Genomic DNA, 24,748 nt, shown 5'->3' on the forward strand with positions numbered 1-24,748 from the left:
TGTGTGGACTATATTCCATAGGGTTGCACAAATCCCTCTGCTTAGACAGTGACATCACTATTTTGGATTTACCTTTAGTACAAAGTGTGTGTGTGTGTGTGTGTGTAAAGCTACGTTGACTTATGTTATTCATACAATACCTAATCACAAATAAACATAAAAAACAAAGCCAGCTGCAATGAATTTCTGTGCAAAACAGCTTTTACTACAAACACTTCCACACAAGAACATTGTTATCACACAAGAACATTTTGATAGAAAACTAAAAATATTTAAAGTAGATAAAATTCTAATAAATAAAATGGAAATGTCTACATACTACTGTAAACTTTGCAAACAGGACATCAGCTCCTTCAAGTCAATGAACAATAACAAAGTGGGCTGCAATGAATGTCTGTGACAGCTGACAATGACAGAGGCACGCAGGGTTTTTTTTCCACTGGAGTCCTACTCACGTGAAGGATGCGTGCACAACTAATAACTAATATCATCACGCTATAAAGGGTTGGCCTGCGCTGGGTGCGCCCCTCCCCCTTTAACTGTTCTGTCTCGCGGAGGAGCTCATTTGTGTGCATCTGTGTGAAATACGCATAGGAAAAAAGAACGACAGAAAGAACGGCTCCCCTCCAGCCGCGACTCGGCTCCCATCGTTCATGTTTATGAGCCGTTCAAAAGAATCGGTTCGTTCGCGAACGTCACAACTCTAATACAGTCTATGGTTGTTACAATGTAAAAAGTTACATCTTTCTATTTGTTCTTAACTACTACAATAATATAACATTTTCATTTCTTTTATAAGGAGCTATTTTTGTTTTATACAGTATGCTGCTAAGAAAATACTACATAAGATGGGTAAAGAATAGCTCCATCATTGTTCAATGTAAAAAAAAAACATACTTTGTTAGTTTTAATAAATAAAATATTTTTTAAACATCAAGGAAATTTTTCTGCCAATTTTTTCTTTTTGCTGTATTTAAAACGTACCGAACCGTACCGAGCCGAACCGTATCGAACCGAACCGTGAATTTTGTGAATCGTTACACCCCTAATATATATATATATATATATATATATATATATATATATATATATATATATATATATATATATATATATGTATATGTATGCTAAATCATGAACACAGTGACAGGGTGAAATGGGCTGTGATGCATGGGGTGCCAGGTAAAATCTTGCCTAGGGCAGCAAATTGGTCAGGGCCGGACCTGAGTGGCACCAACCATTCCAAATATGGCAGCCCCCGCACGTCCAGTGTACCAGCCAGTCCGTGCTGCACCTCCGTTGCAACCAGTCCCAGTCCCATCATTCAGATCTGAAAATAGCCCTAGACAATCTGCTGAATCCCCGAACTGATCTCAGCGAACTCTACAAATATTGTGTGCTCATAGGTTTTTACATTTCAAATGTATATTGCAGAACATTGTATACAAAATAGTTATGCAACAGAAATGATTTAAAAAAGGGGTGTTGATTTTTACTTTGCGCAGAAAATACATGTACATGCTTGTAAAGAAGATATAAAGTTCTGGAGGAGTCAATGGGAAATTATATGGTTTTCACATTGCAATACTGGATCTGCAGGGGTCGCTATATTAAAAGGAGATTGCAGGTGTCAGTTCCTGACTAAGCCGTGGATAGAATGATAATATTGCACGTCAACATTAATATAGAAATGGTGAATTAACCTCTATAAGTAAATTGTTAATTAATAATACAATCGCAGAGAATGTTAAAAAGATATTACATTATGTTACTCAGTGTTACAGTGTTTATACACTTCAAATTCTGTAAATTCTGATATGAATGACTTTTTAAACAATATTTCAGATGAAGGTAAAATGACTGAGGAAGATTTAATTTCCTGATTTGTATTAAAGTGTAATTATTATACATGCAAAATTTCATAAACAAGCTCTCTATTTTGTACAAAAACAAACCATGATATATATATATATATATATATATATATATATATATATATATATATATATATATATATATATAGCAATTAAATTAAACCTATAGAAGTTGCTGTTGAAGTGAATGCTATTCCCCCCAAAAAATTATTGATTCTTCAAGGTCTCACCAGTACATCTCATATCATCCAGCTCTTTTTATTTTTTATTTTATTTATTTAATTTTTTTGTTGTTGACTTAGGCATAAGCTTGGCAAACAGTAAAAGAAGTCTCTTTAAAAAATGCATAGAATATACCAAAACGCAATGGAATGGTTTAAACTAGATATTGATTACTCCTGTCATTTCTGTAAAGGTGAAAAGGAAACTATTTTTCATCTAGTTTTTCATTGCTTATATACAAAAATATTCTGGACTGATTTGGAACATTTAAGAAGAAACTGGCACTGGTTTATTGTATTTTTTGTTTGTTTAGTTTTTTTGGTCTCTATCTTTGTCTGTTTTGCAATGAATAATTCTCAGTTGTATTGTTCTTGGTTATGGCATTAATAATAATAATAATAAAAACAAAAAGCACCAAACTTGTCATGTATTTAACAGTCAAAGCCTTAGATGCTTTTTTCTTTGGGAAGCATTTTGAGGACAGGTCTGACAGTTTGATATACATGGTTTTCCAGTGAAGTGGAAACTTAATCAGAATGTTTTAAATATGTCTTTTATTAAATGTCATTCTGGACAAAATGGGTGCCAATTCTAGTTTAGGGCTGGTTGCTACAGTATATTTATTTATTTATTTATTTATTTATTTATTTGTATTTAACAGATTCCTAAAAAAATTATCCATACATTATATTACACATATAAGCTATTTTTTGTAAGTTCCCACATGTAAAGTACATGTGTCAAGGCTGGAAGTAACCATCTTCCTGAAGGATTATTTATTTATTTTTTTTAAGCCAGATATTTTCCTATATGTCAAGTTCTTATAATGACAACATTTTAACCCAGTTGACAAAAAATTATTTAGCCTATATCTTTCATGTTATGCTTTTATGTTTGTGGTCCTAGAGAATTAATTCATATATAATTAATTGTATGGATTGACCTCATCGGAGGATGTCGAAACAAGGTGGAACTGATTTTCTGTTTTTGAATAGTAATTGGTCACCCCTGAAACGGGTCATAGGCTACCATTGAGCATTAAATGCGCTTTTATAAAACGGCGCTTTTTCAGAGACATGGAAGGAGGAAGTATATATAGCCTTATGTAGGTGTTTAAAATGCATACACAGTTCGTAATAAATTGGACCTCTTGAATGCTGTTAAAGATGATGCACGAAGCAAACTGCTTGACATTAAGCAAGACGCACCCAAATTACAGAAATTCTATGTGAAACACTTTTCTTATTAATAAAAGCGATCGCTGATTATGTAGCTCCAAACAGTCACATATCCGTCCTCTAGGCTCTTGTCACTCATTCACCTGTTCCTCTTCAACAGGTAACATCCTATACAGTAGAGTCCTGTCTTTATTTAGACTCTGATTGGCGTAATTTGAGTTTCAAATCTTCAGTTTGATGTGGATATAGACCGCCTATAATTAAATATATTACATTATTTTTTAATCGCGACAGATTTAATCATGTACGGATCCCGCAGAACTTTATTCATCGTCATTCTTTTAAGTGGCTCCCTTTTCGCCTTATTTTATACTGGCGTGGATTTTTGGAGTAAAACTTCACTACCGATAATGAGGTAAGTGCCTTGTACATCAGTAAACTTTATTTATTTATTTATTTATTTATTTATTTATCTGTCGTGACCAAATGCATTTTGATTTATTCAGCCAAATAAAATCATGTAGTAGCTATATCTCACTTGTATTTCGAATGATTCTGTCAAATACAATCATAGCCTACTTCTGAATTAGATGAATCCAATAATGATGAAGAACATTTTTTATGCTTAATATAACGTAGAAATATTTTGTGTAACCTATATGGATATATAAAACAGTGTACCTTTTTTCCTCGTCATTATCAGAATACTACATACGAGTCCGTATGAATCAATTACAAATTATGTTTTTCATACTATTTAATAGATTTCATAATCATTCCAGCTTTGAAAGGTAACAGTGCACGACGAATGAACAACGCCATGTGAAGCTAAAGCACAAAGAAAACGTAACGCAAATATAATTATTATTATAATATATATTATTTCATAATGTTACATTTCACCCTGTGTATGTTACAACTAACCTGAACTATAGGATAAATTGTAACATTACACTGATGTTTGAAACTAAACCATGAATTTTGTTAACGCTGCAAGTGTAACAGCTGTGTCATATAAAAGCAGACACGCACAACTAGTCTAACTAGTACAACTAGTTTGTATCACATTTGATTTTTTTATTAATATTTTATATTGTTAATAATGATCAAATATATTTTTGTTATTTTATTTTATTATTATAATGGTGTTGTTTTGTTTTTCAACAAATTACCGACTTTCCACTTTATTTTTTATTAAAGTGGAGTTTTTCTCTTTTCTTATTCATATTTGGGAGTGTTTGACTGAACCTTCTCACGCAGGACTTGCAACACCCACAAGTGCATTCTGTATTTTTTTAAGCTAAAACTCTGGCAACCACAGCTGCCAGTTCTTTACTGTAAATTTTATGGATTTTTTTTTATATTACAGTATACAGGCATCATATTATGCTCTCAAAAATGCTGTTCTTTTTCAACCCAAACACTGGTCAATCTTGGGGCTGTTTTTTTTTTTTTTTTTTTTTCAGTGTTGGGTAGTTTTTGTGTTAGTCAGCTGCTTGGTCAGTCTCGCAGACAGCTGAAAACAAATTCACCCTTCCTCCACCCTGATGTAACCCAGCGGGTTGAGTGCAGGTATTTTGCATCCTCTTCAGGAGATAGCAACTCTCAGCGCCATAGATTAGTTGCACGGTTTATTTATGGGCAGTGGGTATCAGTGTCGGTGACAGCTACTTTTGGCTTTGAGTGAAACCAAACGCCCTTTAAAGGAAAGTCTGTTCACTCGACAGCCATATTTGCAACACCTCAGTCCAGCCAATGCGCATGAGCAGTTTTAAGCACACGTATTCTGACTGAACGAGTAGGGCATTCCTGCAATACTGGAGACTTGCAGGATTTCATTTCTAGGACTCTATTTTTGTGACAGTACCACCTAGCTAACTCTATTGTATATTTAAAGTTTTTGGGTTAGCCCACCATGCATTCTGTATCATATTTACCGAGCCTGTGGGCTAAAAACAACCCAAATTAGGCAGTTTTAACCTAGGAGATTTAAGAGTGTAAAGGCTAAAAATAAAAATATTAACTCTTACAGGTAACCCTTAACATCTTTAGCATACCACAAAAGTGATTTAATTCTGGTGTGGGAAGATATTTTATACAATTCACTCCTGTTTAAGGTTTATTTGGTTATAGACAATAAGTCCATGCAAACTGTACTCAAATTTATTTAATTTTCCCCCACTCACACAACTTTCTCAAGACTCTCAAATTGCAACCGTGTTCCAGAGATCCCAGACTTTCCCAAACCAAAGTAAGTAGATTCATTTCATTTTTATGAGCAACCATGAAGCAGTGAATTCCTTGTTTCTGATTTACCCCTGTTGCTTGTTACACATCTCAGTATCGGGCCTTTTCGCAATGAGAATCCAACACCCTGTACCTGCCAAAACACTAATCCAGCAAACCAGTTTGTGTCAAAAGACGAGATGGATGACCTGCAGAAACGCCGGGCAGAAGAGTTCAGACAACACCAGATCAGGTTACCCACAATTCCTCAGATCTCTTAAATGTGCCACACATTCATTCCTCTGACTGAATGAACTGTCTTTCAGATCAGGTAAAGAAAATGATGTTCTACTACTCGTCCCGGCCAACACCCCGCTCCAGTATCCGATGAGAGGATTCAGAGTAACTCCCATGAATAAAACACTCATTCCCGGTGAGTCTGATCTCTGTCTGTCCTTTATTTGATTGCTAATGATCTCAGGTTTCTTAAAAATGCATCTCCAGAAGGTTACAGATTTAAAAAAAAATAAAAAATTGAATGCAGTCTCTTATTCTTATTCACATGATCCTTCAGAAATCATTCTGATTTGCTGCTAATAAATAGTTTAGGCTAAGCAAGTTTAAAAAAGGAAAATAATTCATAAAAGATGAATTAAATTGATGAATTAAAAGTGAAAGTAACAACATTTATGATGTTAAAAAAGATGCCTATTTAAAATAAATGCTGCTCTTTTGAACGTTCTGTTCATCAAATCCTTCGATCTCCTATACAATATAAGACTGTCAGTTGTTTTATTCATCTTTAACAATTTCATTAATTAAAGAAATGTATTACTATTAAAGGTCTATCCCTGCAAACACAAAAGAGAGCGGTTTACAAGGTTTGTCCTGCTGAATATGGTGTTCTCATTAAAGGTGGTGGGTTTTGTTATATTGATCACAATCATTGGTTTGTTTCAGACGGTCTCTGAACGGGGGTCTGCTGTTTTTCCTTCTTTTAATTGATGCTTTGTGAGCTTTTGATCTAAAGCTGTTAAAGGTAGGGTAGGTGATTTCGTAGAGGCTAGCAATAGCAAGCAAGCTGTGAAAGCTTAAGATCCCACCCTTCCTGCAAATCAGAATAACAATCAGATTATATATATTCAGCAGACAATATGAAAACATATAAACACACATTTAGACCACTTACTGTAACTTATTGATTGCTATTGGGACGTGAAGAGACTTTCAGCCAGCATGTTTCTGAACCAAATCACCTACCCTGCCTTTATTTTGGGTGTTTTTCAAAAGGATTCATCATGTGTGAAATAACTGTATATGAAACCTCTCCAGGTTTCTCTAAGGGTGCATAAAGGAGTGCTTTCAGTGATGAATGTCCAGGAAGGAGAGCAGGTGGAGGGCCAGAATGAGAAACATCTGAGCATCTCATCCAGCAGCCTCCAACAGCTCAACGACCTGCTGAGCAGACTGACCTACACCAGCACCATCTACCACATCAAGACCGAAGACCTCGGTACGTAACCTGTGACCTGAAGGAATAGTTCACCTGAATTTTATCATCGTTTATTGTCATGTCATTCTATACCTGTTTAGACTTCTTCTGCGGAACACAGATTTTTGTTGAAGAATTTTAGGTTCCAAAAAAATAAAAGACATTTTTCAAAATGACTTGGGGCTTGTCCAAAATCCCACACTTGCGGTCTTTGCACTTGACCACTTGTTTACATACATGATATATTTCCTGTATTTGACCCAAGTGTTCAAGTGAGCATGAAGACCAGACATGTGTGTAGAACTTTTCATTACCCGATGGGTCACTCTTATAGTGTTTACAAAAATGCAAGTGTTTACAGAACTTTATTTTGATTTTCAGCACTTTGCATTCTACAGGTGTTGGTCATATAATTAGAATATCATCAAAAAGATGATTTATTTCACTAATTCCATTCAAAAAGTGAAACTTGTATATTATATTAATTCATTACACACAGATTCATTATTTCTTTTAATTTTGATGATTATAACTGACAACAAAGGAAAATCCCAAATTCATTATCTCAGAAAATTAGAATATTACTTTAGACCAATACAAAGAAAGGATTAAAAAAAATCTTGGCCAACTGAAAAGTATGAACATTAAAAGTATGAGCATGTACAGCACTCAATACTTAGTTGCCTGAATTACCCCAGCAATGCGGCGTGGCATGGGGTCGATCAGTCTTTGGCACTGCTCAGGTGTTATATGAGCCCAGGTTGCTCTGATAGTGGCCTTCAGCTGTTCTGCATTGTTGGGTCTGGCATATCGTATCTTCCTCTTCACAATACCCCATAGATCTTCTATGGGGTTAAGGTCAGGCGAGTTTGCTGGCCAGTTAAGAACAGGGATACCATGGTCCTTAAACCAGGAACTGGTAGCTTTGGCACTGTGTGAAGGTGCCAAGTCCTGTTCAAAAATGAAATTTGCATCTCCATAAAGTTGGTCAGCAGCAGGAAGCATGAAGTGCTCTAAAACTTCCTGGTATACGGCTGCGTTGACCTTGGACCTCAGAAAACACCTTGGACCAACACCAGCAGATGACATGAAACCCCAAACCATCACTGACTGTGGAAACTTTACACTGGACCTCAAACAACGTGGATTGTGTGCCTCTCTTCCTCCAGACTCTGGGACCCTGATTTCCAAAGGAAATGCAAAATTTACTTTCATCAGAGAACATAACTTTGGACAACTCAGAAGCAATTCAGTCCTTTTTGTCTGAGAGACACTTCTGACACTGTCTGTTGTTAAATAGTGGCTTGACACAAGGAATGCGACAGCTGAAACCCATGTCTTGCATACGTCTGTGTGTAGTGGTTCTTGAAGCACTGACTCCAGCTGCAGTCCACTCTTTGTGAATCTCCCCCACATTTTTGAATGGGTTTTGTTTCACAATCCTCTCCAGGGTGCGGTTATCTCTATTGCTTCTACACTTTTTTCTACCACATCTATATTAAATCTAAATCTTTGCCTCTATATTAATGTGCTTGGACACAGAGCTCTGTGAACAGCCAGCCTCTTTTGCAATGACCTTTTGTGTCTTGCCCTCCTTGTGCAAGGTGTCAATGGTCGTCTTTGGACAACTGTCAAGTTAGCAGTCTTCCCCATGATTGTGTAGCCTACAGAACCAGACTGAGAGACCATTTAAAGGCATTTGCAGGTGTTTTGAGTTAATTAGCTGATTACAGTGTGGCACCAGGTGTCTTCAATATTCAACCTTTTCACAATATTCTAATTTTCTGAGTTACTGAATTTAGGATTTTCCTTAGTTGTCAGTTATAATCATCAAAATTAAAAGAAATAAACATTTGAATATATCAGTCTGTGTGTAATAAATGAATATAATATACAAGTTTCACTTTTTGAATGGAATTAGTGAAATCAACTTTTTGATGATATTCTAATTATATGACCGGCACCTGTAAATGTCTTTTCAGTTTAGTAATAGTGGTGCTTCTAATTAAGTGATAAAAAGCAGTTGCAAATGTTGTACAAAATAAACATACTCATCCTAAAATGTGCAATACTTTGTTTTACTACCAAATTAATATCTAAGTATCATTCACATTTAACTGTAAAGATTTCCGCTAAACCTTCTGAGATCTCTGCAAAAGTCTCATAATTTATTTCCAGAACATGATGCACGATATGATACTCTTAGACTCAAATACCGCTCCAGAGCAGTATTCAAGCTTCACGTATAGATTTAGCATGCATTAAGGGTGCTGCACTTTGTTGTTTTACTTCCAGTTGCATGCACGTGCTCTTAAATGGCCAAGGCCAAATATGTGGTATTTCAACAAGCCCTTGGAATATAATGATTCACACAAGGACAACTTTTATGATACTATTAAGTTTCATAAGACATTAAACATTAATCTGAATGTACTGACTTTACAAATGCATTCATGTCCTTAGCGTACTTCTCTTTTGAGCATCATGAGGTCATATTCCCGATTGAGATCAGACGTTTGTCAGTTCCTGTTCTGTTTGACCCAGGAAAAGGTGAGCTCAAATACTTACACTGTAGAAAAATAAATAAATAAATATATATATATATATACACTGTAATAATAAAATAAAATGAATAAAATAGAACTATAATAATTATAATAATAATCTATGAAATTTATGGTATAGGAAACCAGCAGAAAAGTACCTGAAAAAATATGTTAGCCACAATTTGTAGCACTTACAGTGAAATACAGTACATTTAATTAACTGATATGACGTTAATATACCAAACTATCTTTATAATGTACCAACCATAAAACCACAGGTGATACTGAGAAAGCTATATGTGATCAAGAACCACAAAACCAGTCTTATGTGTCATTTTTTGTTTATTTATACATCATCTGAAAGCTGAAAGCGTTCCATTGATGTATGGTTTGTTATGATAGTAATATATTTGGCAGAGATACAACTACTTGAAAATCTGGAATCTGAGGGTGCAAAAAAAAATACTGGGAAAATTGATTTTTTTAAGTTGTCCAAAAGAATTCTTAGCATTGCATATTATTAATCAAAAATTAAGTTTTGATATATTTACAGTAGGAAATTTAAAAAATATCTTCATGGAAAATGATCTTTACTAAATATCCAGTCCCACTTTATATTGTGTCCCTAATACCTGTGTACTTACATAGTAACTAGATGTGTACATATTATGTAACCACAGTGTAAGTACAAATTGGTACATAGCTAATGTTTGTCTAACTACACATATGTAACAAGCCACTGAATGGTATGTGTAAGTACAGATGTGTAACAGGACATTGGTAACAACACTTTTTGGTAATGAAAGTACAAATGTGTAACAGGACTAATAGCACTTTTTGGAAAAGAAAGTGTTACACTTTACATTAGATTTATCATGTAATTACTCTGATGTTACACAGCAGCAGCCAGTAAGTTTTACATAGAAATTGTGGTAGCACTTTATTTTACAGTCCTGTTCCCCATGTACATACTATGTACTTATTATAGTAATTACAGTAACTATGTAACAACTAGGTACTAACCCTGAACCTATCCCTAAACCTAACCCTACCCCATGTAGTTACCTTGTATTACCAGAACTTTCTTAGATAAATACACTGTAAGTACACTATAAGTACATGTAAGTACACGTACTGTAAAATAAAGTGCAACCGAAATGGTGGTTGGTGTCCAAAATGTTACTTTATATTAAGACTTTTTAGGGAAGTCGTGGCCTAATGGTTAGAGAGTCGGACTCCCAATCGAAAGGTTGTGAGTTCGAGTCCCGGGCCGGCAGGAATTGTGGGTGGGGGGAGTGCATGTACAGTTCTCTCTCCACCCTCAATACCATGACTTAGGTGCCCTTGAGCAAGCATAAATGGCTGCCCACTGCTCCGGGTGTGTGCTCACAGTGTGTGTGTGTGTGTTCACTGCTCTGTGTGTGTGTGCGCACTTCGGATGGGTTAAATGCAGAGCACAAATTCTGAGTATGGGTCACTATACTTGGCTGAATGTCACTTCACTTAAGTGGACAGTTCCTGAGGAGTTACCATGCAAGTACACTGTTATTACAGTGGTGCACCTACTCCAACTCGAGATCAAACTCCTCTTACTTTACATATCCCTAAACCTACCCATACCCACACCCTGGATCCTATTTCCACCCCTTGGATTAAATGGTTCCAATTACTCTTATAAATATTGTTGTTACAAAATGTAGTTCCTGTTACACAAGTACTTACAAAAACCATCTGAGGGTTGTTACATGTGTGTTGTTACAGAAATATTACAGCTGTACATGCTATGTACCTACAGTATGTGTACTTACACTATGGTTACATACTACGGACACATGCAGTTACTATGTTAGTACACAGGTAGGGACACTTAATGTAAAGAGGGTCCAATTTAACAACAAAATCCCTAACAGAAAACCTAAATTTACATAATTGAAAACAAAAAATAAAAAACAATTGTCTCAATCAAAAACCATTAATTGTAAAATGTCTTAGAAGGGTTTATGGGTCTTATTTGTTCTTTTTCACTTCCAAAACTTTTTTTTTTAAATTACATGAAACATCCCAATTATATTTTCTTTCTTTTCTTTTTTTTTTTCTTTTTTTTTTTTTTTTTACAGTTTTTATAGTAAGTTTAGATCACAGAACTTTTTTTAATTAATATTTTTACACAGTTCTTATAGAGTGTAGTATGTATGTAGTATGTATTATTTTAATATAATTTATATATTATTATAGTTTTATTTATATTTGAAATAGCATGTATTTTTTATTCAGTTTTCATTTTAGTAGTCGTGATTTTGTTATGCACTTTCTGTCATTTTTCTTAATTTTACAGTGTGATCACAGTGTCTGTATCGTGAACTCAATCACCATAATAATGGTCTCCCTCTCTCTCTCCCTCTCTCTCTCTCTCTCTCTCTCTGTAGATGTGAACTCTCAGGTGACTGTGCTAATTAAAGCATTTCTGCGTTACAAAGAACTAAATGTCCTCATTAACAGTATCCGTCTGAACTACCCAAAAATAAAGATCATTGTTGCTGATGACAGTCTGAACCCAGAGAAGGTGGTCGGTGACAATATAGAGCACTACATAATGCCCCCAGCACAGGTACAAACCTCAGGTTTTTCAAGTTGACTGTTAATATAATCTTCCTGACGTGTGAAGATTACTTGTTTCATTGTTTGGCTTTTCAGGGCTGGTTTGCAGGAAGAAATCTGGCAGTGTCGCAGGTCACCACTAAATACTTCCTGTGGGTGGATGATGACTTTGTGTTCCTCAATGAGACGCGCATTGAGAGCTTTGTGAACATTATGGAAGCCGTTCCTGAACTAGATGTGGTATTTATGTCAATTCTATCATCTTGATGACATTTGCAATTACAAAAAAAACAACAACATTATGACTGTCTGCTCACCAAGGCTGCATTTATTGGATAAAAATACAGTAAAACAGTAATATTGTGAAAAATTATTACAATCTAATAAGTCATATGTTTTCCTGTTATCAAAGCTTAATGTTCAGCATCATTACTCCAGTCTTTAGTGTCACCTGATCCTTTAGAAATCATTTTAATATTCTGATTTGCAGCTCAATAAACTTTTTATATCAAAATAAATATTGAAACAGTAGTGCTGCCTAATATTATCATGGAAACAGTGGTTTATTATTTTCAGGATTCTTTGATGAATAGAATAAAGGCATTTCTTTGAAATCTAAATCTTTTTTTACCATTATAAATGTCTCTTACTGTAACTTTAATGCATCCTGGCTGAATAAAAATAACTTAACTGTGAGTGATTATACCTGTGAATTTTCATACGTGCATGTGCAATAAATGTTTATAGTTCACTAATAAATAGTTCAAACCAATAAAGATCTTTATTGTGTCCAATATTGTGTCTTATGTTTATGTTTGTGAAAGACCTTGACTGATCTTATTCTTTCTCTCTCCATCAGGTTGGTGGTCAGGTAGGAGGAAATCAGTTTGCTTTCCAGTTGAAATACGAGGAAGGGAACAGCGAGGAAGGCGGCTGTATCACGCGTGTCTCTCGTACCCATGCGCCCCTGCCAGGTTTCAACGGCTGCTTCTTTGCAGATGGAGTCGTCAACTACTTCCTGGGCCGGACGGAGGCTGTGCAGAGGGTCAGTTTTGACCCGTTCCTCAAAAGAGTGGCTCACACTGGTGAGTGGATCTTAAAACATTCAGATCAGATGAAGTCATCCATCTATTTTAGATTAAGTCTGTTATTAAAGTTGCCCAAAGACCTGACTATTGTGAAACTATACGCTTTGACATACTACATTCATCCACTGGCATGTAGGTCTTAGATAATTCAAAGCAATGGGTGTGGTACAGATTTTGATTTATTGTCCAAGAACAACAGTTTATGACAGCTGACCAACGGAGAAATGTGAATGGAACTTATTCTTGATCCACGGTGAACAAATCATTTACATGCCAGCTATAGAGAAAGAGATGCCAGAGATAAGTGTTTATTCAAGAATCTGTTTTCATTCTATATTCCCAACAGAATTCTTTGTTGACGGGCTTGGACATTTATTAGTTGCCACCTGTAAAGGTCTCAGAATTGGTCATCAAAAACACGGTTCCACAAAAAACTACGGTTCCTACAGGCATCCTCCCAAAAGTGATTCACAGGCGAAAATGACCCACCATTTTTTCAAGAACCATCTGAAATGCATCAAATACTAAGGAGCATATGAGGTGAAACATGCCATTCCTCACACCTCATTAATCATTGGATTTGTTTATTTTATTTACTCTACAAATCAAAGGTTTGGATCTACTTATTCACATGAAAGCTTGTTTTTACCATGGAATAAAAAACAAATTGATATTTTTCTAAATTCTGTTTTTACATCTCAAAATGTAGACTTTGTTTCTTGCCCTTTTTTCAGATTTTTGAGTTTAAATTTCTTGAAACTTTTTTCTTTAATAATTCTGAGTCTGTATTCTTTTTTTCCACAATTTTTGCAAATGTTTTTTATTTTAAGTTTATATCACAATTATGACTCTTTTTTTTTCTCTAAATCACAAGAAAAAAGTCAAAATTATGAATTGTGAGATAGAAACCCAGTATTGCGAGATATAAACTTGCAAAATTGCAATTACCTATTCAATCTTTTAGTCCATGGTGAAAACATGCTTACAAAGTCATTAAAGCTATAAAAGAACATATATGGAAGAATGAGAATTATATAGTGACCAAACATATTTACTAAACGTAATGCTTTCATGGTCTGTTCATTGAGAACTGGTTGACTGGGTTTGACTTTCCTTTCCTTTAATATCCACTCCAAAAGGTTTTTTTTTTTTGTTTGTTTTTTGTTTTTTTACTTTAATTTGTGCAAATGAAGTAATGGCCTATGGGTTGGATGTTCATGTGGGTAACTGGTAATGATTTCAGGATAAGGAGGGTGAAAATGATAGTGTACATTTCTTGTTTTTTTATAAGTGGATCATACACAATTTTCATAAGTGAAGTATACAAAATTGTACGCTGCTAAATATTACAGTTTAGCAAGCAGGTTATGCTGGGAGTTAATTTTTCAAAATATTTAAATGTTATTGCTTATTTTTAGAACATTCAAAGGTAGTTCATTCAGAAATAATGTTCATAACAATGGGAGTGTTAGGGAGTGTTAAGTGTTCTTACTTTGTGAGCTGGGATAGCACATTAAAAAGTGAACTGAAAACAAGTGTTGCAGTTCCTGTAAATCACCTGTTTACTGTACACACTCTCAGAATTATTTTTTTACAAAAACTGTCACTGGGGGGGGGCTACTGCCCCGTGACAGCTTTTTGTACCTTTTTTTCCGAGAGTGCAGAATTAAACTGCAGTTCATTTTTGCTTGAGGTAGAAATTTTTTAATATAAATATTTTGATGGTGTAACCTGCATATTACTTTTTTATATAAGAGTTAGATTTGTATTTTATTTGATGAAATCAACAGTCCTGCAAAGTCACCATTGTCACCAAAAAGTCAAAGTGTCATCTGTCTTTCATCTTTGCATGTTTACTGGAACAATATTGTCACTAAATACATTGCAGTGACAATAAAGATTTAATGCTCTGTTGTCATTTTATTGTTTGAGAAAATTATTTATTTGTTTCTATTCTTCAGCTTATGTATCCGCTGTAGAAGTAAGCTATGTTCTGCAAATGTCCGAATTCCGATTCATAAGCTGCTATAGGTAAATAACTAGAAGAATAACAAGTGTAGAAGTGTAGTAAACATTTAACTTGCACTATAAACCAATGTGTTCATGATTAGAACAACACATTAAAATAATATGATGGCACATAAAAGTTTGCAATATCAATCAGCATAACGGACTGTTTTTCTACAGCTAAAACAACTCCAAGTGAATGACACCTGAAGCTTCGCACATTCAGGTTACCAATACAAAAAAAACATCAATTGCATCATCCATGTGAAACGGCATCAACTAAAATGCACACTAAAGATATCTGTGTTTTCATCTTTCAAGAAACATGGTCTTATAAAAATACATACCTCTGTGCACTTTTTGTGCAAAACCGTTTTACGTACCCAACTGCACGTTTCGCCGCAGTTTCAAAGAGAAATGTCCACTGAGTGGCACTAAAACATTGGTTCAATTCATGAACCCTAGCACGATTTTATTACGTTGAAACGGGTACGTATTGCTGTGTTTTTATTATGTTGCTTCTATTAAATTAACGTTGCTTCTGGCCTTTTGCAGTGGTTCAGAATTCAAATATCCACAGACTGTCGCTAAAAGTTAATGTTCTATCGTGTTGGAAATATGCTCTTGCAACAAACCCGACCCTAAACCTGCCAGATAGTGTTAACAAATGGGGAAAAAATAATGATAATAAAATGCAATCGTTGATGCGACCGTGCCATTTGAACTTCCTTATATGCAGATTTGAAATGTTTTGTCTAACCGCGGTTACATGGGATTCAAACCCTCTCAAGTATGTCTCTGTCTGTGAGCTACCGAACAACCCTACCATCTATGAAAACCCGTAGATATGAAATGTTATTGTTAAGTCATAACATGACATTTTTCAAGTAATTGTGCGGAAATTATGCTTTATTAATCTAAAATCTGTACATTTGTGTGAAAAGGAATAAAAGGTGTCGGAGCTTTACTGCCTCTAGTGTTTATTTATTTTGGAAATTGCAGTGATGTGTACTTATTGGTAGCCTACGTATTTCGCATCTCATTAAAAAGTGTAACCAGGTACATTTATGGGGGGAGTCCAAGATGGCATCCTGCTAACATAACTTTTGCCGAGCTCTGCTGACAATCTTTAATAACGGCATAAATATCACTCCTTAAAGTTATTTTTACACAAAATCACCCACATCTATATTTCTGCTTTCTCTGACATTCGAAATATGAAGTCATCCGCTGACAAAAGGAAAGATATGTCACGTGTTTCGCGACAATCTGACAAGATGGACTTTCACAACTATGTATCTGTGGAAGAAACTTTTCCTGGGGCCAAAACACCACTTCCAGACAGCCCAGCCAAACCTCCATCCAAGAAGGGCAAAACAGATGATGATATCTCCTCTGTTGTTTCGACGCTCTCCACCTTGATTAACACTCGCTCTGACACCTTAGAGAAAATGGTGAGTGAAAATGCCCTTAAAATTGAAGGTTTAAAAAAAACAGTGGACTTCGTATGTGCTGAACTAAACGACATCAAAGGCCAAGTCAGTCACGTTGAGAAAAGATTGAACACTGAGGAGAAGAAGATGGGGTTCTGTGAACAACGTCTCACTGACTTGGAAAGATACTCCCGTCGCTGGAATCTACGCCTACACGGTGTTACTGAGAAGGAAAGCGAGGACGTAAGAGCGGAATCCATCCGTATCTGTGAAGCCACTTTCCCTGAGGGAAGATGCAGCCTAGCAGACAAAATCGACACAGTTCACCGCATTGGAAGGAGGCTCCAGAATAGTTCACGACCGCGATCGGTCATCATTCAATTTTCTTCGCGAGTTACCAGAGACGGTGTCTGGAAGGCAGCGAGGACGTCGGACTTTCTTCGTGCCAATCAACTTCGCTTCACTGAGGATCTCATCGCGACTGATCGAGAAAGAAGACAGCTGCTTTGGCCTGCTGTAGATAAGGCTCGAAAGGAGGGAAAGAAAGCTCACTTCATTGGAGGTCGCGCCTTTGTTGATGGATCTGAAATTCATCCACCTTAAGTATGGTTAACCAGTTTATTCTTAGTGGGTGTAGTGCTAACAGATTTTATTTTAAGAAAGCTCACTATCTTGATTGACTGAGTTCATGCCGAAGATTTACCCGACACTATTAGTCAGCTACTGATGCACTTTTTTTTCCTTGAGGGTTCTACTACTGGTATTTTTGTTATTTCTCTTGTTCTGTTCTTTTGAATGTCTATTTCAATAGTTTCTCTCAATGCCAGGGGGTTGCGTGACAATGTAAAGCGCAAAGCGTTGTTTTTGTATGCTAAATCTTTTAAAACTGACTTTTGTTTTTTCCGGGAGTCTCACTCTGTTTCCAATGACATTTCTTTTTGGAAAAGCCAATGGGGCAATGAGGTTTGGATGGCTCATGGTTCAGAACATTCTGCTGGTGTTATGATAGTGAAAAACCATTTTGCAGGTTCAGTGTTACAGAGCTATATAGATTCTATGGGACACTTTCTTATTTTGGTAATTTGTATTAATAATATATTTGTTTTATTGGTAAACATTTATGGGTATAATACCTCTAGAGAAAATGACTTGTTACTTGATGAGATAGGAGACAAAATTTTATTATGGTCTAATAAATTTCCTGATGCTGTAATTTGTATTGGGGGAGATTTTAATATCACTCCTGATAATAATCTTGATAGATTTCCTCCTAGGCAGTCTACTTCTCCTAATTTAAAATTGAAAATGTTCATGGAGAAGTTGGATTTAGTTGATATTTGGAGGGAGAAGTTTCCAAATACTAAATCTTATACATGGGGTAACAAGAATCGCTCAAGACTTTCTCGTCTAGATCATTGGCTTGTACCATACTCTTTCAAAGATTATAATGTTTCGGTTAGTATTCTTCCCTCTCCCTTAACGGAGCACCACACTATTCTTCTTTCTACTCCTCTATCCACAGGACACTCAAATATAAATTCCAGAACCTCTTATTGGAAAATGAATTCATCTGTACTTAAGCATGATGATTTGAAAAAAAGAATTTCCTTTCTGATTCGATATTACTGGGTGAAAGCTTCTTCTGAAAATAAATTTAGCTTAAATTGGGATTTGTTAAAATATGAAGTAGGAATATGTATTAGACATTTTAGCAGCAATTTGGCAAAACAGAGAAGGTATGAAGAAGAGAAGGTCATATCAAAGATCATAACACTTCAGAGCAAAATTCAAGTAAGCTTATCCGAAACTGATTTATCAGAACTCGCAGAGCTCCAATCTAAATTAGACAATATTTATAAATATAAAGCTGAAGGCTCTTATGTTCGTTCAAGGAGGAATTGGCTAGAACAAGGTGAACAGAGCTCTGCTTATTTTTTTAGAATGGAAAAACACAACTCTAGGAATCTTTCTATTAGTTCTCTGCAAATAAATGGCATGTTGACAGATAATTCTAAAGATATTGCATCTTTTTGTAGTAACTTCTATTTAAAACTATATACATCTAATTATTGTAACGACTCAGCCTCCCTTTTTTTTCAGTCATTAAAGGAGGTTAAATCTATATCTAAAGATGAGCAGCTTGCCTGTGATAAAACTATAACAATCACTGAAGTAATTGAGGGGATTGAGGGCCTTAAAAATAATAAATCTCCTGGAACCAATGGCCTAACGGCCCAATTCTATAAAAGCTTTGCAGAAGAATTGGCACCATTCCTGCTAAAGATGTTTTTGGAGAGTATTCAGTCAGAAACTTTGCCTTCTAGCTTAACTCAAGGGCTTTTAACTCTGATACGTAAACCTAAAAAAGATACAACGTTGATAGATAATTGGCGACCCATCTGTCTTCTTAATAATGATTATAAAATATTAGCTTGGGCTTTGGCCAAAAGACTTAAGTGTGTTCTGAGGTCAGTTATTGATGAGACTCAATCAGGATTTATGCCAAAAAGACATATAGCAAACAATATCCGACTTGTTCTAGATTTATTAGATTATAGCGAATTAGTTGATGATGACAGTCTTATTCTTTTTGTAGATTTTTACAAAGCTTTTGACTCTCTTGAACACAAGTTTATTTTTCTAGCTCTCCAAAAGCTTGGGTTTGGTGATCCATTCTGCAAGTTTATAAGAACTCTTTATAATAATGCCAACTGTTCCATCAACCTTAAATCAGGTACCTCGCCTAGATTTCAATTGTCAAGAGGAGTTGGTCAGGGCTGCCCTGTATCCCCTTATTTATTTCTCATAGCTGCACAACTTCTTTCTTCCTTTCTTCTGAGTACTCATCTGCAAGGTATTACTATTGCCAACAAACATATTCTTATTAGTCAGCTAGCTGACGACACTACCCTGTTCTTAAAAGACGAATTACAGATTCCGATTGCAATCCAACACATTAAATTTTTCTCCAAAGTGTCCGGTTTAAACTTAAATCTTAATAAATGTGAGTTGTTAGCTATTAAAACCTGTCCTTCTCTTTCTCTTTATGGTATTCCAGTTAAGTCACAGGTGACCTATCTGGGTATATCCATATGTAAGGATGAGAAAGTCAGATGCAGACTGAACTTTGACCCAGTTGTTGAGAAAGCTAAAAGGAAATTCAATTCATGGTTACAGAGAGATTTATCTCTGAGAGGGCGAACTCTTATTGCTAAAGCTGAGGGTATCTCAAGAATGACTTACCCTGCTCTCTCCTTATATGTGGATAGAGCGGCATGTGCAGATATTGATAGAATGCTATTTGATTTTCTGTGGAAGCATAAGAGGCATTATATTAAAAAGTCTGTGGTTATTAATAATTATGAATGTGGTGGTCTAAACTTTCTAGATTTTAATTCTTTAAATAATACTTTCAAGATGAATTGGTTAAAACAGTATTTAACTAACCCTGATTCATTCTGGAATACTCTTCCTAATCTTGTTTTCTCTAAGGTGGGTGGTCTGCCTTTCCTATTGTTATGTAATTACAATATCACCAAATTGCCCCTTAATTTGTCAAATTTTCATAAACAAGCGCTTTTGGCCTGGCACCTAATTTATAAACACAATTTTAGTCCTGATCGGTACTTTATTTGGAATAATTGTGATATTATCTATAAAAATAAGTCGTTATTTTTCCCAAACTGGGTGAAAAACAATTTTATTTTGGTTTCTCAATTAATCAATTCGGATGGATACCTGTATACATATTCAGAGTTTCTGAAGAAGTACAATGTACCTGTCACTCCACGAGAGTTTGCTATTGTAATGGATGCCATCCCTAATGGAGCAATAACTCTTCTCAGAGATTCAGCTAGATCCCAGATTTCTTTATCAGTTGCTCATCCTTTTGATACAACAATTGGAAATATTTGTTTTTTATCTAACTCTTGTAGCCGGAACAAAAAAATTAGACAGCTATTTCAAAATGAGATTGTTTCTCTCCCATACATTGTGTCGTACTGGAATGGCCAATTTGTCAATATTCCATGGAAGAAAGTGTGGACTTTGTCATCTAAATACTTAATAACCAATAAGGTTAAGGATGTGTCTTACAAATTACTCCATCTTTTTTATCCTGTGAAGCTTAACTTAAAAAAGATGGTTCCTGATATTGACACTTTATGTTCTTTTTGTGGTGCTGAACACGAATCCATTTTTCATCTTTTCTGGGAATGCACATATACAAGTCTGTTCTGGAAGGATTTTTGTATCTTTGTTCGCACATTTTCATCACAGAGCTTCTCTTTGTTATACAAAGATGTTTTATTTGGTCAGCACAACTTTGATAAAGATGTAAAGGACCAATATTTTTTGATAAACCTATTTATTTTTCTAGCAAAATTCTTTTTACACAAATGTAAATTTCAGGATGCTAAGCCCTACTTTTTTATTTTCTATAAGGAACTTAAATCCTACCTGGACACTCTCAGTACATCCAGCAATTCCAAAGCCCTTAAAACTGTCTCATTGTGTCACGTGCATAATATTCTCCTAAATATATAATTTGTAGCTGTACTCGCAATTGTATTTACCCCTGGCATTGATTTTGTATGTTCTTAGCAAAAAAAAAAAACACTGCGAGAAGTGAGAAGGAAGAAGAGACAAAGTGAAATTTAGTTCTCCATTCGGCTCAAAATGTCAATGAAACAAAAAAAAACCAAAAAAAAAAAAAAAACCAGGTACATTTATGCCATGAGACCAAGTAGGCCATTTTTAATATACAAACTGGTCCAAATGCAATAAAATACAAAAAAATACTAAAACAACAACAAAAAACATGACAAACTACACCCTGTATGTGTTATCTGTAGAACCCTGTTCTATCTGCACTGGTCGTCCACTCCATATTTGCCTATGAGTATGGCAAGTGATTTGCATAAAAACAGCTTATTTGCATCTAGGGATTTTGAGCCTGATTTTTCTCAATTTTAGTTGAAATGCATTCAGCATTGTTTTAAGGCTATTGTATTCTCAACAGGGAACAGACCCCATCAATGTGTTGTGATGGATCAAATTCAAATGTGCTATAGGAAGAAAAACAGTGAGAGTGAGCACTAGGTTAATTTCTCTTTTTTTAAATCTCCCTGTGGTCTAACATAATTGTTTTAAATGTTCTGAGGATTTGAGGCTTTACAGTGCACTTCACGATTGATAGGATTGCTATCCAGTTGAATTTACACGTTCCATTTTACACTTGATCACATCTGGGTCAGTATAACATGCTCACAACTTTATTTTTTAAAGTTTTGGGAGGAGTAAAATCTCCAAACAACCAGATGCATTGACACCGGATCCTTGTGTCGTCAGGCTGAGAGTCCAAACAGCTGATAAAACTTAACAATACTCCACAAATAATCCACACCACTCCAGTCCAACAATTAACATCTTGTGTTACATAACTGAATTATAAGATTGTCCTAGGTAGTTAAAAATAGCACATGTAGCACAGAAAATATTAATTTAAAAAAAAAAAAATACAAGTCTTAGTTCATGATAACTCATTAAATAACACAGTTGCAACTTTTGATTTTAACAACATGTTATTAAATATTGGAATACCTAAGATTAATAAATGTTCAGAAGAATTTTTCATTGGAAGTTTTTTAACGAATGAATTAACTAATGTTAACTAATGAAGCCCTAATGTAAAGTGTGAATGAATAATAAAGAATCAAAACACTTTCAAACAATATCTAGGGCATGTTGTAGTCCAGATTAAATTTAAATAAAAGAGTTTGAGTCTAAATATTTAAGTATTTGGTGCTGTGATGAACACCATAGCAAATACAAAAAACTGAATGACTATTTCAAATTATTTCATTATGTTTTATAAAGTTGACAGCTGCTTTGTTTATGGGGTTTATTTATCCAGGCTTCATTTTCTGAAGCTTAGCGCCATCTGCTGTCAGAGAGTGAATGTGGTTTTTATTCATCTGTGTTCTCCATGTCATGTGCTTCTCGTGTGCTTGTTTACATCAGAGCACATGTGTCTTGCATGTGTTGTACATTTTGACCAGTTGATGGGAAAAGTATTTTTGCTGGCGCCGCAGCATAAATGGGTGCCCACTGCTCCGGGTGTGTGTTCACGGTTTGTGTGTGTTCACTGCTGTGTGTGTGCACTTTGGATGGGTTAAATACAGAGCATGGATTCTGAGAATGGGTCACCATACTTGGCTGTATGTCACTTTCAATTCAGTAAATGTTTATATGTTCGCACTAATCATTTGTGATAGGGCTTCATCTACAGAAGAAGTGAGTATAAGATTTTTTATGAATCTTTGCAAATTGCTATATGCTAGTAAGCAAGTTTCTCCACTAAAGTATATTAGCATGGTCTCCCTGCTACACTTATAGTAAAGGCTGTGTATGCTTGTCCTTACAAGTAAAATTTTAGCTGTATTATTTGTGTCCCCTTCAAAAATTGCTCAAGAAATTTTATGTTTGTGTGGGTTTAAACTGTATTAAGACTATAATTTGACACTCACCGTCAGGGCTAATAGGAAATGAAACAGTATGTTTTAAAAGATATGTTAAGGGAGATATATTAAATGTTATATTTGCATCAGTGAATCATAAACATGTCAGATATCACAACTGAAACCTTGCTTTTGTCTATTCTCCACACTGTAAAAAGAATTTCATAAAAAAAACGGATAATGTACTGGCAGAAAGTTACCATGACATTTTCTGTCAAATTTACAGAAACTTCCTTCAACGTTAAAACAGAAAGGGATAAGCTTGAGGCACTTTATTAAAGCAATACTTTTTTTAGCTCATTCCAGACTTCTTATCTGATTGAAGGGAAAAAATGAAGTTCATGGCAAAGCTGAGTCACCTGTACACACACAACAAGTCCAGTGAGCGATTTTATTCACTTAATAATTGGATAAAGTGATTAATTTCTCTTTAATACAGATGATGTCAATGTATTTTCTTTTGATGAGTGTGCTGTGTTAGCAAAAATGACGTTACTTGCTTGATGGATAGTAATGTCTACAACGGATACGAACACTGTTGCAGCGTGACTACCACAGCTTTTGTGTAAGTTGTGCAATTTGGCAAGGCCTCCCTGCTGCACTAATAGTAAAGGCTGTGTCCATACAAGTACAATTTTAGCTATATTTATTGTGTCCCCTTCCAAAAATTGCTATGTTTATTGCCCCCCCCAACTGTTAGATGAAATTTATGCCTGTGTATCATCAATACAAAATACATGTTTTAATAGATTATGACATGCATGACAAACACTAGTGAGATTTATTTGATTGTGATGCGAAGGAGCGTTAGTGTTAGCCGTGAAGAGGACAGGACTAATGAAAGATCATTGCAGAGTAGTAAAGCGTATCTGTGCTACCCGCTCAGTCCGTCTATTTATCAGTCATTTACATCTTCAGATCATGTTTTTTTTTTTTTTTACATATTAGAGGTACAGAACGCCACACAGCAACTTTTCGGCACTGCACCAAACAAAAATCAATCGCTTATAAAGATCAAGCACCTAATAAGGTCTCTGTGCATTAATTCGAATGGTTTGATTTCCCCCACGTTATAAACGGTTATGACGTTTTTGAGGGCATTCCCACCAATGCCGAACAAGTCAATGGGATCCGCATTAAAAATAAATCTTCACAAGTCTACAATGGAGACATTTGCAATTATATATAACATGTAAATTGAAAGCTATTTGACATTTTAAAGTGATCTAATGCTGATTTCGCTCCAAATGATTGATAATTAGTTGTTCTTAATCAAGATTAAACGGATTCATATCCACTGTTGGGAACGTTACTTTAAAAAAGTAATTAGTTATAGTTACTCACTATACAGGGAAAGTAACTATTTGTGTTACTGTAAAAAAAAAAAAAAAAAAAAAAAAAAGTTGCTATATGTCAAAGAATTATATTTTTTTTTCTTAGCAGTTTTCACAAGTCAGTTGAAATAAGTAGAACAGACAGGTGTTCGTACAAAACTTTCGAGATTTATTGCACGTCAACAGACAGCAAGAGTTTTATCCTGCACTCTTTGTAAGAAAAGTGTTTTTG

At 35.1% G+C, this 24,748-nt stretch overlaps 1 protein-coding gene across 1 annotated transcript; it reads left to right on the plus strand.

Moving 5' to 3' along the window:
• The first annotated feature begins 3,416 nt into the window (after nucleotides 1-3,416).
• LOC132133560 (beta-1,4 N-acetylgalactosaminyltransferase 2-like) lies at nucleotides 3,417-13,775 on the plus strand. Its single transcript, XM_059546439.1, has 11 exons — nucleotides 3,417-3,689; nucleotides 5,475-5,525; nucleotides 5,616-5,753; nucleotides 5,827-5,933; nucleotides 6,344-6,381; nucleotides 6,833-7,013; nucleotides 9,456-9,542; nucleotides 11,965-12,146; nucleotides 12,233-12,376; nucleotides 12,996-13,221; nucleotides 13,571-13,775. Exons 1-11 carry the CDS (start codon nucleotides 3,577-3,579, stop codon nucleotides 13,750-13,752), a joined length of 1,449 nt encoding a protein of 482 aa, XP_059402422.1. The 5' UTR covers nucleotides 3,417-3,576; the 3' UTR covers nucleotides 13,753-13,775.
• The last annotated feature ends 10,973 nt before the right edge of the window (nucleotides 13,776-24,748 follow it).

The sequence above is a fragment of the Carassius carassius genome, chromosome 50, assembly GCF_963082965.1.
Source record: "Carassius carassius chromosome 50, fCarCar2.1, whole genome shotgun sequence".
Lineage (NCBI taxonomy): Eukaryota > Metazoa > Chordata > Actinopteri > Cypriniformes > Cyprinidae > Carassius > Carassius carassius.

Excerpts from the sequence above, each read along its gene's own strand:
- LOC132133560 (XM_059546439.1), top strand. The coding sequence starts at position 3,577 with ATGTACGGATCCCGCAGAACTTTATTCATCGTCATTCTTTTAAGTGGC. Across the intron at positions 5,934-6,343 it reads GAATAAAACACTCATTCCCG|GTCTATCCCTGCAAACACAA; the intron begins GTGAGTCTGATC and ends TTACTATTAAAG. Across the intron at positions 12,377-12,995 it reads CCGTTCCTGAACTAGATGTG|GTTGGTGGTCAGGTAGGAGG; the intron begins GTATTTATGTCA and ends TCTCTCCATCAG.